We start from the raw sequence: 16,456 nt of genomic DNA, 5'->3' as shown, positions 1-16,456 counted from the left end.
CTCTATATGGAAATTCATTTTCATTTCATCATTACGATTTCACTGTTTTGGAGACAATTTAGAAATGGTATGGCACAAGAAAATCATTCTCCTTAAAAGGTTTATGAGGTACACCGAAACTTTGAGGAGTAAATTTAACTGTTGTGTAATCCAACAATGTTCTACACTAATTTCATTCTCGGAGATTTAGAAACATTGTGTGTAGCTGCGGTTTCATATTTGTTCATACGTTTGTCCTCAGTATTAAAGCAGAAATATTGAATGGCAGTGCTGACAGACACTTTTGTTCAGTGGTTGTCTTCAAACTTTTGACTATATATCCATGCGTACAAGAATAGTCAAGGGTCAATGTATCATTAGTATATCACTGTCAGTTTCTGAGGGGGGGGGGGGGGGGGGGGGGTCGTCTAAGGCGCCGCGATTCGCTGTGCAGAGTTGCGTCCCTTGAAACCTATGATCGTGAGTTCGAATCCCGGTTCGCCCCGAGTATGTTTGTAGATTTGCTAGCAACATACCCGTGCTCGTGGGTTTCACCGAAGTGGTAAACGTCTGAGACCTGCATCACTTCGGGCTTTCCTCCAACATAGAGCTGACACGCCGTGATATAACTGGAATACTGTTAAAAGCGGGGTAAAACCCAACTCACTCACTCATGTTTCCTGATGACTTTATTATCAATGGTTCTCGGGGTGATTGTCATTTCCACAGTTGGTTGAATCACTGGTTTCCATTTGCGCATTTGGGGGGGTATGTGTGCATGGTATCTTAAGAATTGATCTCGAGGGTAAAGTGACCGCCTCCGTGATCTAGTGGCAGAGCGTCCGCCCAGAGAGCGGAAGGCCAGTGGTTCGATCCCCGTCCGCGTCATACCAAAAGACGTTAAAAGAATGTACTATCCTGCCTGGCGCTCGGCATTATGGGGCTAAAACAAGGACCGGTCGGCTCGGAGTCACAGTATGATGTGTCTAAGTGGGGTATTCATGTTAAACTGCGGCATGGTATCTCAGTGGGCTAGCACTATAAAACCGGCATTAGTCCGGGCTAGTTAAGTGATTAAAAGTGATTATTCACGTTGTCATCTACACGAAATTATATTGCCTGGTTGATAAATGACAACGCTGTGAGTTAAATGCGATTGACAAGTTAATGTCATATCGTCAATATTTCAGCCATATCGTAACTAGAACAAATTAATGACATTATAAAACCTGTTGACGATGGACAATAAAATAACTACATATCACAGAGTTTATTTACAACCAGATTTAGAATTGATCATCGGCAACCAATGCTTGTCGTAAGAAGCGACTAACGGGATCAGATATGTTACGCTACTTCAACCCCTTTCGAGGAAACAGTCACTAACTATCTAAATTACGAGTTAAACGCAACTAAAATTATATAATTCAACTATGTACATAATTCAAAATTTACCAATTTGTACATTTCTTCTTTTTCATATTTCTATGTTAGCTTGGTATTCTATTTTTTAGAGGTTCAGTCTACCCAGTCCAGGGTTGTAATGTATCTTACACGTGTTCTTGTGCATGACAGATTAGCTGATCTAACAGTCCGATAGGTTATTATAACATACAAATACACGATTTGGAGGATTGTGTTATTACCTTACCATATATGGCCACGATGTGACGTAATTGTGAGTTATGAATACTAGTATTAAGCGACACAAAACATAGCCATAATCAGTGACAGTGAAGGTCTGACGCGGTGAAGAAGACGTCTTGACAATGGGTCAAGTTCTGTTTGCGCTCGTTATCCTTCTGGCCTGCACTCCAAGCCAGTATGGCTTTCCTACTTTTTCAGGAGGCCAGTTCAATCTTCCCGAGACTAATACTGCCCCAGTTGGTAGCATTGTACCGGTTGCGCCTCCCAACCCAGCTCCTGCACCCGCTCCAACACCTGCTCTCGTGAACCCTTTCCTGTCAGGTGGACTTGCATCTGCACCCGCACCCGCACCTGCACCGTCATCAAGTCCCCTGTCGGGAGCACTTTCTCCAACAGGTAGGCATGTTTATTTCTTGAGCTATATCATACAATGCAGTGAAATAGATTTATCAAACTATGCTTGTTCAAAGGAACAGTCTGTTAACGATTTTTTTTCATCTAGGCTACAATTTTCATTCTGTAATTCAAATTGTTCCAGCTTTATTAAATTTTAGTTATCAGCTTCAATTCTCAATTTTCCATTCTCAGCTTCAATTCTCAATATTTCATTCTCAATTTCAATTCCCAATTTTTCTGTTTCCATTTCTCTAAGCTGAATATCTTTTTCAACAGCCCATTTTTCTCTTTCAAATTCTAATCTCTTTAAAGCCAAAACATCTGTTTTTTCTTCAATCAAAGCCAAAGCATCAGCTGCCAAAATGTCTTTGCCAACCAGGTATGTTGTCAACATTTTCTTGACATCAGCCTTAATCCTACATGACTGGATGTCAAGTTTGTAACATATGGCCACTTCGACCAGTTCAGACTTCTTGAGCACAAAGACTTGTTCCGTTGAAGGTTGGCCTACAAACGCCTCAACACGAAACAAAACACCATAGTGATTGCATGCTTCACACAATATTAGACAATGAAATGTTTTGAAAAATAATTTGTCATCTGTTGAATTTCGAACCCGGACGAGACCCTACTTTCTGTTACATGTTGATTCCCAAATTGAAACAATATGTTAACCGTGAAATCTGTACGTTAAAGAATTTTGTGTGAAACAAACAAACAACCAACAACTGGTATACAGTCAACAATATTATTACACAATTAACAAGGTTTACAAATCAATACAGAAGATACAACGGCAGTATACAATTGAGTGGTAGTACGCTATTCAATTGCGGTATAACAGTGGAAGCAGTGGAAATGACAATGACAAATACAATAATCACCTCGCCACAACAGTTGTCAAGCTTCCGAGATATCTTTTGGCTAGGAATCCCGGGAAATGGGTTCACTGCACAAAAGTTAGTATAAATGTAATGTCCGAGAAACTGTGAGATGGGACAGGGTGGCGCCCGGTCAGTTTATATAGTCTAACTACCTTCCAGCACTTTCTACAAAGTGCCAGACCGGTTCCAGTGCCACTTGAACATCACAGAATATTCCACATGTTTCAATTACTATTGACATTCATCCATGCTATTCTGAAAGTTTACAGATAATTCTAGCATCAAAATGTAATAACTTCCTCGCCACTGTTTACATTAAATAGTACTTAATTCCTATTATCTAACCATTGTCCGATTCTATGTAATGAACGTCTACTGAATGTGATAAAACAATGTAATACAGTTAACAATAAATTACACTGCCATATAACACAAATCTGAAGACATTAAAGTTTGTTTTACCTTTCCCTTTCAAGCTTAGCTTATTTTGTTCAATAATAAGTTCCTGAAATTGTCCTCCAATAAAACCCGGAAAAATAAAAAGAACACAGGAAATATTGGATGTTAAGTAACATAAAGTGTTGTCCAAGTGGGAATTCCGAGTTAGAACACGTCCCCAAGCTATGCTGGGTCATAAGAGGCGGCTGCATTGATCGGGTGGTCAGGCTCACTGACTTTGTTGATTGAGTACCTGGTATCTTTGCTCATAATATCCATCTCTGGGTTGTCTGGTCAGTCAATCTTCATTTCCTATTAATGAGAAGGCCATATACCTATTCCCAAGTAGGAATTCCGAGCTAGAACACGTCCCCAAGCTATGCTGGTCATAAGAGGCGGCTGCATTGATCGGATGGTCGGACTCGCTGACTTTGTTGATTGAGTACCTGGTATCTTTGCTCATAATATCCATCTCTGGATTTTCTGGTCAGTCAATCTTCATTTCCTATTAATGAGAAGGCCATATACCTTTAGGACATGTATACACAGAAGGTCAGGGTACATTTATACATAAGAATATATACTAACGGAAGAAGGTAATTGTGCTTCATATAAAGTTCAGTAATAACATATTCATTCTGAAAGAAATAATGCATCTTTCAAAACATATTCATTTTGGCATCTCCTCGACTCGTGATTCGCAAACTGCACGTGCATGTTACTCCACGGCACACAGTTTGTGGGGTTGCGTGTTTGTTGGGAAAATGATTCTCATGATTTCATGATGATTTAGTTCCCAGAGAACGGGAAGACACAGTTGGTAAAGAAAGTTAGAAATGAAACTAGAAGACATGAAAGTTGTGGAACCGAGGCGAGCGGAAAAAAACCCGTTTGCTGTTTCATTCCTTCTCCACCTTCGGTCTCAAATGGTTGTTTGGATAAATAATATGCATGAATTTCGCTAAATGCCCAGTGCTGTAATATTGGGATTCCCCGACATTCGGTAGTTTTAAAAGTAGTCCGCTTTGGTGGGCGTGGCTTCATTTTTTACATTCATTGGGAAATGAATGCAATAACACGTGACCAATTCAGCTCATCAAAATGCAGGAAATACAATGAACACAAGGACAATTTAATTATTTTATAATATTCTTGCTTATGTCATCAATGATCAGCACACCGCTCTCCTTAATCCTCCTGTAGACATTCTTCTTTTCATCATTAAGACGTATTCTATAGAAGTCAGGATTTCTGTGTCCATCACTCAACCCAGGCAAATCATAAAGAGTTCTTCCCCTAAACTACCAAACCAGTGCCAGCAGTAACATACACGAGTTCTCCATTTCTCCTTAATCTCTGGATAAGAACAGTTTCTACTGTGCCAGCCTGGCCAATGTTTAGTTTGTTTGTTGTTTAACGCCGCTCACAGCAATATTCCAGCTACATGACGGCCGTCTGTAAATAATCGAGTCTGGACCAGACAATCCGGTGATTGACATCATGAGCATCGATCCACGCAATTGGGATACGATGACACGCATCATCCAAGTCAGCGAGCCTGTCCACCCGATCCCGTTTGTCGCCTCTTAAACATGGGTTGCTGAAGACCAATACTAACCCGGAATCTTCACGTGAATAAAAAGTGTGAAATGCATAAATGCTAAAACGCTTGACGTCAAGATTACAGGGTCTAAATGATCAGAAAAAACGCCTCTGTAGGTACTCGTACTAAGATTCCAGATTCCAGATTACACTTGATTCCAAAAGTATGAAAATATGGTAACTTCCACACTACTGCTTACATTCAGTAGGAATACTTCCCTGACAACTTATTATTGTTAAAACGCAATGCTATTAACTTCTACTGAGTTTTAACAGAACAAAATTAATACTATTATAACATTGTTTAAGAATAAATTCATGTAACCCTATGACAGGAAGCGTCCAAGCTATGGCACCAGCTCCAGCTCCAGCTCCAGCTCCAGCTCCAGCTCCAGCAGGAATGCAGCCTCCAAGTAGTTTTGGACTACCAATATATCACAGGTCTCCTTACAGCGACATTAGTACGAACGATCTCTTAAGCATGAGCTTTGGCATCAATGCAACAGTTGAGTTTGCCAAAAGAGTCGAAAACGAGGGAGAAAGTTTTTGTCAAAGACAATGTCTGGACGACTTGGAAAACTGCGCAGTGGCTGTCTATTGTGACTTTACAGCTCCGACAACTACCGCAGCTCCCTGTATTGACAATCCTTTTGAGTGTGGAACTTTCAGACCCAGTCAAAAAGATACTGGTTCTGAGAAGGGAGTCTGTTTGTTCTATAAACAGAAAACAGGTTCAACAGACATCGATCCAGGCATAACATCAGAGTCAAATTGCAAAGAGGTGGTCTATCGTAAGTATTTTTATCACTAATTCAGTCAAATCCCCATATCTACCTCCGTTTTCAATTGTAGACTATTGTTTATTTTCATTGTCCGCTTAACCTGCTAACCGTCGAAGGGGGGGGGGGGGGGGGGGGGGTGTAAATCCTGCTGGGGTTCTGTGCAGGTAGCAGAGGTGCCGTAAGCCCCCATAGTCCCTAGGGCCTAACTTTCACTGACAGAAATAGTTTGTGACGTTTACACACAGACACTAACATGTAAGAAGCCATTACTAACCAATTAGTTAATTTTAGCTAATAAGACTAGTAAGTGGCCTTTCGCAGATTAGTACAATTTACTAAGCGATTACTATCCATCTTTCAAAGAATCTTCTCATAATTTACTATTACTGCAATAGTACATTTGTTAAGCTTGTTGTAAGTCTTACTACACTTTAATAAAGGTTCGTTTCTTGGTCATACCACCCTCCCTGTTGACAGTTGCTGAATACAGTTTGCAAAAACCAAGTAAATAACAGGTCACAATTTAGCGGAAATACGACACGTGACTTTACATTTTATCGCACTCACCCACTGTTATAGAGTACAAAATTAATGTCAAAGGATACTGACGTTTATTACAACAATATACCTACTATCGTAATTGATAAAAATGCATTGACCTTTGTACAATGTATCAGTGTAAAGCGAATGGAGATGTAAAACAAATGTACTTTCAATGAATTTAATGAATTAATGAATACAAAATATATCTAATTATCTTTTTATTTTTACAGCCCATGGTTGCACATCTAAAAATAAATGGTGTAAATAAAGCGACAAAACCCTTTCCATGTCCAGACCGCCTCCGTGGTCTAATGGTAGAGCGTCCGCCCGGAGAGCGGAAGGTCCGGGGTTCGATCCCCGGCCGCGATATACCAAAAGACGTTAAAAGATGGTACTTGTTGTTACCCTGTCTGGCGCTCGGCATTAAGGGGCTTAAACAAGGACTGGTCAGCTCGGAGTCAGTATATTGTGTCTGAGTGGGGTATTCATGTTAAACTGCGGCATGGTATCTCAGAGAGCTAGCACTATATATCGGCGTCAGTCCGGACTAGTACAAGCAGCCACACACACACACGTGCATGCACATCGCTATGTAAGTGCAATAATCTTGAACGCAACGTTAAACCCAATTTCACTTCACCTCACCTTTCCATGTCCAATAGAAATCTCTGCATAAAGCAGAGTCGATTGTTCAAATCCGACTGTATCATGAGCATGTGTTTATGAATTACTATTAAACAGTAATGGTACCAGGTGTTCGCGAAAAGGTGAGCGTATTCTGCACCACTGCTGAAAAACATGGGAATATATGGGACACGTCAAAATAGTGAATTGAATCGGACATCATTTCTGTCACTGATGCGTCAAATTTGGAAATGTCCTCCACATGTCGACCTTAAAACCTTTTGAAAGCTTTACTGTAACCTTGATCAAACAACTTCTGAGGAAGAGTCGTATGACGCTCTTTGAAATCTTGGAAGAAAGAGCATGCTCGATTGTATCTCAAAAGTTGCAAAATGTAAAACACCAAAGACTGTAGCTGCTGGAATATTGCTCAACATAAAGGAAAATTTGACTATTGGAAAGTTGAAGTCATACCTCTTGTCATACAGTCTTGTGGAGAGTATTGTGTCACTCTGAATCTTTATGCATAGATCTAAATATGAAACAGATGAGGCAGTCTCAATGGTCTTCTATATTTCTACTTTAGGTGGGTAAATGAGTGGAAGGGAGTTTTTTCTCTTTTTTTAAAAAAGGGGGATAAGGACAACACATTCACTCTCTGTGTATGTGGATGCAACAAATGTATGACACATCGTACAAGCAATAGACAAAGAAGACCAGTTTCAATTTAAGCAAATGATGCTTGTCCAAGTATAAGACTCATAAAGAGAATGGTACAGCATTGGTTTCTGAAAGAAGTGTCACTTGTTGACTTTTAGCATATTACCTGTTCTTCTCAACATAATATCTATCCTGAAATGTATCAAGATTGGAGCGGCGTTAGAAACTTTGCATTTGTAAGTGTAATTTTTTTCCATTAACAATATCAGGTCAAAGGATTCATCTGCAACAAAATTATCTTTAAATCCAAAGATAATTAGCCAAAGGCTGAGGTTTAAACTGTTTTTAATGAATAGATAACACTATCAAATAACAGCAGGGTTTCTCGATACGTTTACAAATATGTTGTGCAGATCCGATATGCAGGAATTGGACAGCTGGCGTCCCTGATCACTGGGTTCCATCCGGCAGACCTACCTTTCAAACAGGGGGAGCAATGTCCCGAAGCTACTCGTGTGAAAACGGCTACAAAGAAAACGGTGTACTGAGGGTCACCTGCGATAACACAGGAGTGAAAACCCCGAGCTCGGGGGCTAATTGTACAGTCAAATGTACGTCCTGGTATTATTTGTTATTGTAAAGATGCAATGACAATACTGTTTCTGATAATCGACATCTGATTCTCCTTGTGATCCATCGGTCCACCAGAAATCATCTGTTACCAAGCGTGGCGATCATCAGAGAGTGAAAAATAACTAAGAAATGATAATATTCATTTCGAAAGTTAACATATGGGTTGATACTGAAACCCCTTGTGTTCTTATGGTGACACTAGGTGTTAAATTTGCAGACCAATTTCCGTCAAACGTCACTAGGCCCACAACTTTAGCATGGAGATGACATGAACCAAGAGTCATGAAATCATAGCCAGTAGTTTTTTTCTTCAGGTTGGTTACAAGATTTGACCTTAGAGTGACCTATCTGTGAACTTCATTCTCATGTAAGATGCATAAAAATGTTTGCAGAAACATATCAGGTATGCACTAACACTATCTGAGGGAAAAGAAAGAAAAATTAAATTAAATATTTTTTCCGAAAGTTGACCTTGACCTTGTGACCAATTTACGTCACCGGGTCACCGGGCCTGCAACCTCAGTGTAGAGATGACATATGCTAAGGGGCGGTCGGGTAGCCTAGTGGTTAAGGCGTTAGCTCGTCACGTCGAAGACCCGGGTTCGATTCCCGACATGGGTACAATGTGTGAAGCCCATTTCTGGTGTCCCCCGCCGTGATATTGCTGGAATATTGCTAAAAGCGGCGTAAAACCATATTCACTCACTCACTCACATGTGCTAAGTTTCGTGAAATTTGAAATAACGGTTTACTCGGAAAGTCGGCAACAAGGTTTTCCAAAGGTTTTAACCTTTGCTTAACGTCAAACGTCACAGGGCTCGCAACCTAAGTGTAGAGAAGATGATACCAATTTTCTCTTTTATAGCACATAAGTCATTTGAATATGATTGATCTTGACCTCAACATGAAATGTTTCAAATGACTCCCCGAGACCTATATGTTTTAAACATGGTATATTATAGTCATAGACCATGAGTTTCGAGTAATTCTCACTGGCGGTGGTTGACGAATCATAACGCAGGTTCTTAATGATTTGCTATTTGAATAGGTCTCTTATTATTTGATACTACAAAGTGATATCAAAGGCAGGGCTAATTACGAAAAGATGGATGGGTATGTTTTAAGAATGTTTACACACATTTTAATTTTTTTTTTTTTTTTTTTTTTTTAAATAGTACAAATTACTAGTGTTACTGTTTGGGTATTCTGAGCAGTGATATTAGAAATACCAATATCTTGGCATTTGGGTAAATTTTCTCAACACAGAAAGTGAATTATTGACTATCTACTTTTTTAGGTCCACATGTAACAAAAACTACTTTCACGTCTCATCTGAAAATTTTGAATACTGAGGGTTGCAACTGCACGATGTATGCACAGCATAGTGTTTTCTGGTTATTACTAGCGGTTGCAATATCAACCCCTAGTGTTTCAGTGACACTAACAGTTGCTCATGCCACGCTTAGTGTTCGCATGTTTACACTAGCGGTTGCAGTTGAAACCCTTTCTGTTCACAGTAACACCAAGGGTTATGTAAAACAGCTGCCGTCCTTGGCGAATATATTGTACTTTGCAATGACATTAAAGTTTCCAATTCCAATATCTTAAAACTTTTTAGTTTCCGATGGAATCCATCACTGCTTTGGACAAACGCAGCCGTGTGCTGGATCTGTAATGAAACGGTGGTGGGTAGGTATGCTTGTCATATAATACGAGAACGTCAGAAAAAAAGATGATTGATGAATGTCGACGTTGTGATCTGTGACATTGAAAACATGGGAACTTTTGTCATTACAGATGCAGGAAGTACGAACGGTGCAAACACTGGGACGGGGTTGTCAGATTTGAGGATTCCAGAGATGAGCTGGCAAGGTACGGGTTTTCATACACGGAAGCCCGACATCACGACGACGCGAACAACTCCCCCTACATCGGCCACAAATACAACATCGCCTACTATGAATTCGACTACACCATCTCAGTCAGAGTCGGGAGCTGGGGAGGGTGGTTCTCAGTCGAAATCTGCAGCTGAGACTCGGGCCATTAATGAGTCCATGAACCCAATAGTAGTGCCCTCGACATTAGGTGGGTTGCAATCAGCTGGTGGGTCACAGTCGACGGGTGGGTCGCAATTAGCTGGTGGGTTACAGTCGACGGGTGGGTCGCAATCAACTGGTGGGTTACAGTCGACGGGTGGGTCGCAATCAACTGGTGGGTCACAGTCGACGGGTGGGTCGCAATCAACTGGTGGGTTACAGTCGACGGATGGGTCGCAATCAGCAGGTGGGTTACAGTCGACGGGTGGGTCGCAATCAACTGGTGGGTCACAGTCGACGGGTGGGTCGCAATCTGCTGGTGGGTCACAGTCGACGGATGGGTCGCAATCAACTGGTGGGTCACAGTCGACGGGTGGGTCGCAATCTGCTGGTGGGTCACAGTCGACGGGTGGGTCGCAATCAGCAGGTGGGTCACAGTCGACGGGTGGGTCGCAATCAGCTGACCAGTCACAGTAGACGGTCGGGTCGCAATCTGCTGGTGGGTCACAGTCGACGAATGGGTCGCAATCAGCTGGTGGGTCACAGTCGACGGGTGGGTCGCAATCAGCAGGTGGGTCACAGTCGACGGATGGGTCGCAATCAGCAGGTGGGTTACAGTCGACGGGTGGGTCGCAATCAGCTGGCGGGTTACAGTCGACGGATGGGTCGCAATCAGCAGGCGGGTCACAGTCGACGGGTGGGTCGCAATCAGCAGGCGGGTCACAGTCGACGGGTGGGTCGCAATCAGCAGGCGGGTCACAGTCGACGGGTGGGTCGCAATCAGCAGGCGGGTCACAGTCGACGGATGGGTCGCAATCAGCAGGCGGGTCACAGTCGACGGGTGGGTCGCAATCAGCTGGTGGGTTACAGTCGACGGGTGGGTCGCAATCAGCTGGTGGGTCACAGTCGACGAATGGGTCGCAATCAGCTGGCGGGTCACAGTCGACGAATGGGTCGCAATCAGCTGGCTGGTCACAGTCGACGAATGGGTCGCAATCAGCTGGTGGGTCACAGTCGACGGGTGGGTCGCAATCAGCTGACCGGTCACAGTCGACGGGTGGGTCGCAATCTGCTGGCGGGTCACAGTCGACGAATGGGTCGCAATCAGCTGCCAGGTCACAGTCGACGAATGGGTCGCAATCAGCTGGTGGGTCACAGTCGACGGGTGGGTCGCAATCAGCTGGTTGGTTACAGTCGACGGATGGGTCGCAATTAGCTGGTGGGTTACAGTCGACGGGTGGGTCGCAATCAACTGGTGGGTCACAGTCGACGGATGGGTCGCAATCAGCTGGCGGGTCACGGTCGACGAATTGGTCGCAATCAGCTGGCGGGTCACAGTCGACGGGTGGGTCGCAATCTGCTGGCGGGTCACAGTCGACGAATGGGTCGCAATCAGCTGGCTGGTCACAGTCGACCGGTGGGTCGCAATCAGCTGGTGGGTCACAGTCGACGGGTGGGTCGCAATCAGCTGACTGGTCACAGTCGACGGTCGGGTCGCAATCTGCTGGTGGGTCACAGTCGACGAATGGGTCGCAATCAGCTGGTGGGTCACAGTCGACAAATGGGTCGCAATCAGCTGGCGGGTCACAGTCGACGGGTGGGTCGCAATCTGATGGCGGGTCACAGTCGACGGGTGGGTCGCAATCAGCTGGTGGGTCACAGTCGACGGATGGGTCGCAATCTGCTGGTGGGTTACAGTCGACGAATGGGTCGCAATCAGCTCATGGGTCACATTCGACGGGTGGGTCGCAATCTGCTGGTTTGTCACAGTCGACGGGTGGGTCGCAATCTGCTGGTGGGTCACAGTCGACGGGTGGGTCGCAATCAGCTAGCGGGTCACAGTCGACGGGTGGGTCGCAATCTGCTGGCGGGTCACAGTCGACGGGTGGGTCGCAATCAGCTGGCGGGTCACAGTCGACGGGTGGGTCGCAATCTGCTGGTGGGTTACAGTCGACGAATGGGTCGCAAAACGGAAAGGGTTAGAGCATAAGGATCCGATGCCTGGTCAATAAAATGGTTAGAATGCAAGAAAATTCGTTCCGTTTTTTTTAAACCCTTCCCATTTTCAATGATTTTGTTTGTTTATGCTATATCACGGCGAAATCACGCACAGCCGTCACGGTAACAATCTGTCATTCACGCAACCCATCTCAATGTACTTCACTCACGTCACGCACAGCCATCACGGTAACAATCAGTCATTCACACAACCCATCTCAATGTACTTCACTCACGTCACGCACAGCCGTCACGGTAACAATCAGTCATTCACACAACCCATCTCAATGTACTTCACTCACGTCACTCACAGCCATCACGGTAACAATCAGTCATTCACACAACCAATCTCGATGTACTACACTCACGTCACGCACAGCCGTCACGGTAACAATCAGTCATTCACACAACCCATCTCAATGTACTTCACTCACGTCACTCACAGCCATCACGGTAACAATCAGTCATTCACACAACCAATCTCGATGTACTACACTCACGTCACGCACAGCCGTCACGGTAACAATCAGTCATTCACACAACCCATCTCAATGTACTTCACTCACGTCACGCACAGCCATCACGGTAACAATCAGTCATTCACACAACCAATCTCGATGTACTACACTCACGTCACGCACAGCCGTCACGGTAACAATCAGTCATTCACACAACCCATCTCAATGTACTTCACTCACGTCATGCACAGCCGTCACGGTAACAATCAGTCCTTCACACAACCCATCTCAATGTACTTGACTCACGTCACGCACAGCCGTCACGGTAACAATCAGACATTCACACAACCCATCTCAATATACTACACTCACGTCACGCACAGCCGTCACGGTAACAATCAGTCATTCACACAACCCATCTCAATGTACTTCACTCACGTCACGCACAGCCGTCACGGTAACAATCAGTCATTCACACAACCCATCTCAATGTACTACACTCACGTCACGCACAGCCGTCACGGTAACAATCAGTCATTCACACAACCCATCTCAATGTACTTGACTCACGTCACGCACAGCCGTCACGGTAACAATCAGTCGTTCACACAACCCATCTCAATGTACTCCACTCACGTCACGCACAGCCGTCACGGTAACAATCAGACATTCACACAACCCATCTCAATATACTTCACTCACGTCACGCACAGCCGTCACGGTAACAATCAGTCATTCACACAACCCATCTCAATGTACTTCACTCAATTCACGCACAGCCGTCACGGTAACAATCAGTCATTCACACAACCCATCTCAATGTACTTCACTCACGTCACGCACAGCCGTCACGGTAACAATCAGTCGTTCACACAACCCATCTCAATGTACTCCACTCACGTCACGCACAGCCGTCACGGTAACAATCAGACATTCACACAACCCATCTCAATATACTACACTCACGTCACGCACAGCCGTCACGGTAACAATCAGTCATTCACGCAACCCATCTCAATGTACTTCACCCACGTCACGCACAGCCGTCACGGTAACAATCAGTCATTCACACAACCCATCTCAATGTACTTCACTCACGTCACGCACAGCCGTCACGGTAACAATCAGTCATTCACACAACCCATCTCGATGTACTACACTCACGTCACGCACAGCCGTCACGGTAACAATCAGTCATTCACACAACCCATCTCAATGTACTACACATCACGTCACGCACAGCCGTCACGGTAACAATCAGTCATTCACACAACCCATCTCAATGTACTACACATCACGCCACAGTCACTCCAAATCAAGTCACCCAAAGTAACTCTAGCCGTTCAGCTAAATGAATCGCAAAAGAAACGTCACCATGGATAGATATATGAGAAACCATATTTGTCCAAACACTGTAAACATACTTTGAGACATATTAAAAAGATGAAACTTGGCAAAACTGATCATCAAGGTTGAAATTAAAGTGATAAATGTCTTAAAGTGAAACACAACACAAGTCTCTGAGAAAATGGTATCACAAGTCAGTATCTCATGTGTCCGCCATGTGCATTGATGACTGCTGGGCAACGTCGACACATGGAATGGATGAGGCGGTTGATGAAGGCCATAGGCACTTGAGCTTACACTCTGAGGAACGCCTGACGCAGTTCAATTCAGCTACAGTTGTCGGCCTTGGTCGGACGTTATTCAGCCGTCTTTGAATCTCGTCCCACAGGTGCTCAATGGGATTTAAATCGGGACTGAGGTCAGGCCACTGCATGGTTCTGATGCCTTTCTGCTGGAGGAAGTCTCTTGTAGCTCTCGCAGTGTGGGCACGGGCGTTATCATGCTGAAACTCGTGGTTGCGGCGACGTGCCAAATGAGGTATGGCGTTTGGTCTCAAGACTTGATTAATGTACCGAGCTGCTGTGACACCATTCCTCTCCCTGGACCGATGTTCTGGAAGACCACAGGGCCGACCCTCTGTGCAAGACAATTCCGCCCCACACCATGGTGGTCGGACCACCCCACGAGTCTCTCTCAACAACACAAGCATCCGAATAATGTTCCCCACGGCGTCCTCGGACTCTCCCTCTCTGTCGTCTGCTGTTGAGATACAGTAACGGCTCTCGTCTGAGAAGAGGACTCTTCTCCACTGCTGGTGGCGCTAATGCTGGTGCTGTGTTGCCCACTGAAGACGGTCCCGGGGATGACGTGGGTCCTCGGTGTTGCCTGTGACAGTGGAGGTGTCTGCTCGTCAATCGTCAACGCGCGGTGTCCGCACTAATGTGTCGCTTGTGTGTCCCCATGGTCTCTCGAGCAGTTTCCGCGGCAGTAAAAAGCGATCTTGAAGATGCTGTCGCACAATCTGACGATCCTGATGTCGGGTGGTGACCCTTGGTCTTCCACTACGTGGTGGGTCATCTGTCGTTTCGGTGGTCTGGTACCGTTGCTGGAGCCTGTATATGGTCCTTACGTGGACTTGATGCATTGGCTACTTGCCGGGCGGTTTGTCCAGATTGCAATCGTCCAAGGGCTTGGTATCGCTTATTTTTTCTTGGCATGTGGTAGCAATTCAATAACGAATGAATGTTATCCGATCTTGGTGGATTTTTCAATTTTAGTATTGCACGGGACTCACGTGCATCGGATTACCATGGCCGTTGCCGTAATGCGTTTGGGCGATCGGTTTTATTGTCATCTGCTTTGGGGGTTTTGATCATCAAATTTCATATTAGTATCCATACTTCCTGAAATTACCCCGACAATTATTGGGAGGGTATCCATACTGCCTGAAATTACCATGACAATTATTTGGTGGGTATCCATACTGCCTGAAATTACCCTGACCATTATTGGAAGGGTATCCAAACTGCCTGAAATTATCCCGACAATTATTAGGTGGGTATCCATACTCCCTGAAATTACCCTGACAATGTTTGGAAGGGTATCCAAACTGCCTGAAATTACCCCGACAATTATTGGGAGGGTATCCAAACTGCCTGAAATTACCCTGACAATTATTGGGAGGGTATCCAAACTGCCTGAAATTACCCCGACAATTATTTGAAGGGTATCCAAACTGCCTGAAACTACCCCGACAATTATTTGAAGGGTATCCAAACTGCCTGAAATTACCCCGACAATTATTGGGAGGGTATCCAACCTGTCTGAAATAACGCTGACAATTATTGGAAGGGTATCCAAACTGCCTGAAATTACCCCGACAATTATTGGGAGGGTATCCAAACTGCCTGAAATTACCCTGACAATTATTGGGAGGGTATCCAAACTGCCTGAAATTACCCCGACAATTATTTGAAGGGTATCCAAACTGCCTGAAACTACCCCGACAATTATTTGAAGGGTATCCAAACTGCCTGAAATTACCCCGACAATTATTGGGAGGGTATCCAACCTGTCTGAAATAACGCTGACAATGTTTGGAAGGGTATCCAAACTGCCTGAAATTACCCCGACAATTATTTGAAGGGTATCCAAACTGCCTGAAATTACCCCGACAATTATTGGGAGGGTATCCAAACTGCCTGAAATAACGCTGACAATGTTTGGAAGGGTATCCACACTGCTTATAGTTACCCTGACAATTATGCACAAAGATTTAGAGTGACAAAAACTATCCACCTAACCAGAGTCAAAACTAACACCTACTAAATACAACTGTTTTATTCCCTCAAAACAAATATGGCCCTCAATTAACTAGAATGCCATAACTATACAATTTGTTTTTTAAATAACTCCTGCAAATAAATAAG

At 44.3% G+C, this 16,456-nt stretch overlaps 2 protein-coding genes across 2 annotated transcripts; both read left to right on the top strand.

Moving 5' to 3' along the window:
* The first annotated feature begins 1,718 nt into the window (after nt 1-1,718).
* Nucleotides 1,719-10,826, top strand: LOC124139344 (flocculation protein FLO11-like). The gene is made up of 4 exons (XM_046506347.2): nt 1,719-2,022; nt 5,282-5,737; nt 7,969-8,166; nt 9,986-10,826. Exons 1-4 carry the CDS (start codon nt 1,749-1,751, stop codon nt 10,699-10,701), a joined length of 1,644 nt encoding a protein of 547 aa, XP_046362303.2. The 5' UTR covers nt 1,719-1,748; the 3' UTR covers nt 10,702-10,826.
* Nucleotides 10,742-12,217, top strand: LOC125376988 (uncharacterized transmembrane protein DDB_G0289901-like). The gene is made up of 2 exons (XM_048389745.1): nt 10,742-10,831; nt 10,879-12,217. Exons 1-2 carry the CDS (start codon nt 10,742-10,744, stop codon nt 12,205-12,207), a joined length of 1,419 nt encoding a protein of 472 aa, XP_048245702.1. The 3' UTR covers nt 12,208-12,217.
* The last annotated feature ends 4,239 nt before the right edge of the window (nt 12,218-16,456 follow it).

The sequence above is a fragment of the Haliotis rufescens genome, unplaced genomic scaffold (assembly GCF_023055435.1).
Source record: "Haliotis rufescens isolate VD_foot unplaced genomic scaffold, xgHalRufe1.0.p SCAF_8, whole genome shotgun sequence".
Lineage (NCBI taxonomy): Eukaryota > Metazoa > Mollusca > Gastropoda > Lepetellida > Haliotidae > Haliotis > Haliotis rufescens.
The sequence above is the reverse complement of the archived record's forward strand: the minus strand, read 5'-3'. Positions and strand labels throughout refer to the sequence as shown.

What these genes read in the sequence shown, in the direction of transcription:
- LOC124139344 (XM_046506347.2), top strand. Translation starts at nt 1,749, where the DNA reads ATGGGTCAAGTTCTGTTTGCGCTCGTTATCCTTCTGGCCTGCACTCCA. An exon ending in TTGCAAAGAGGTGGTCTATC is followed by an intron (nt 5,738 to 7,968) that starts GTAAGTATTTTT and finishes TATGTTGTGCAG; the next exon opens with ATCCGATATGCAGGAATTGG. An exon ending in GGCTAATTGTACAGTCAAAT is followed by an intron (nt 8,167 to 9,985) that starts GTACGTCCTGGT and finishes TTGTCATTACAG; the next exon opens with ATGCAGGAAGTACGAACGGT.
- LOC125376988 (XM_048389745.1), top strand. Translation starts at nt 10,742, where the DNA reads ATGGGTCGCAATCAGCTGGTGGGTCACAGTCGACGGGTGGGTCGCAAT. An exon ending in GGATGGGTCGCAATCAGCAG is followed by an intron (nt 10,832 to 10,878) that starts GTGGGTTACAGT and finishes GGCGGGTTACAG; the next exon opens with TCGACGGATGGGTCGCAATC.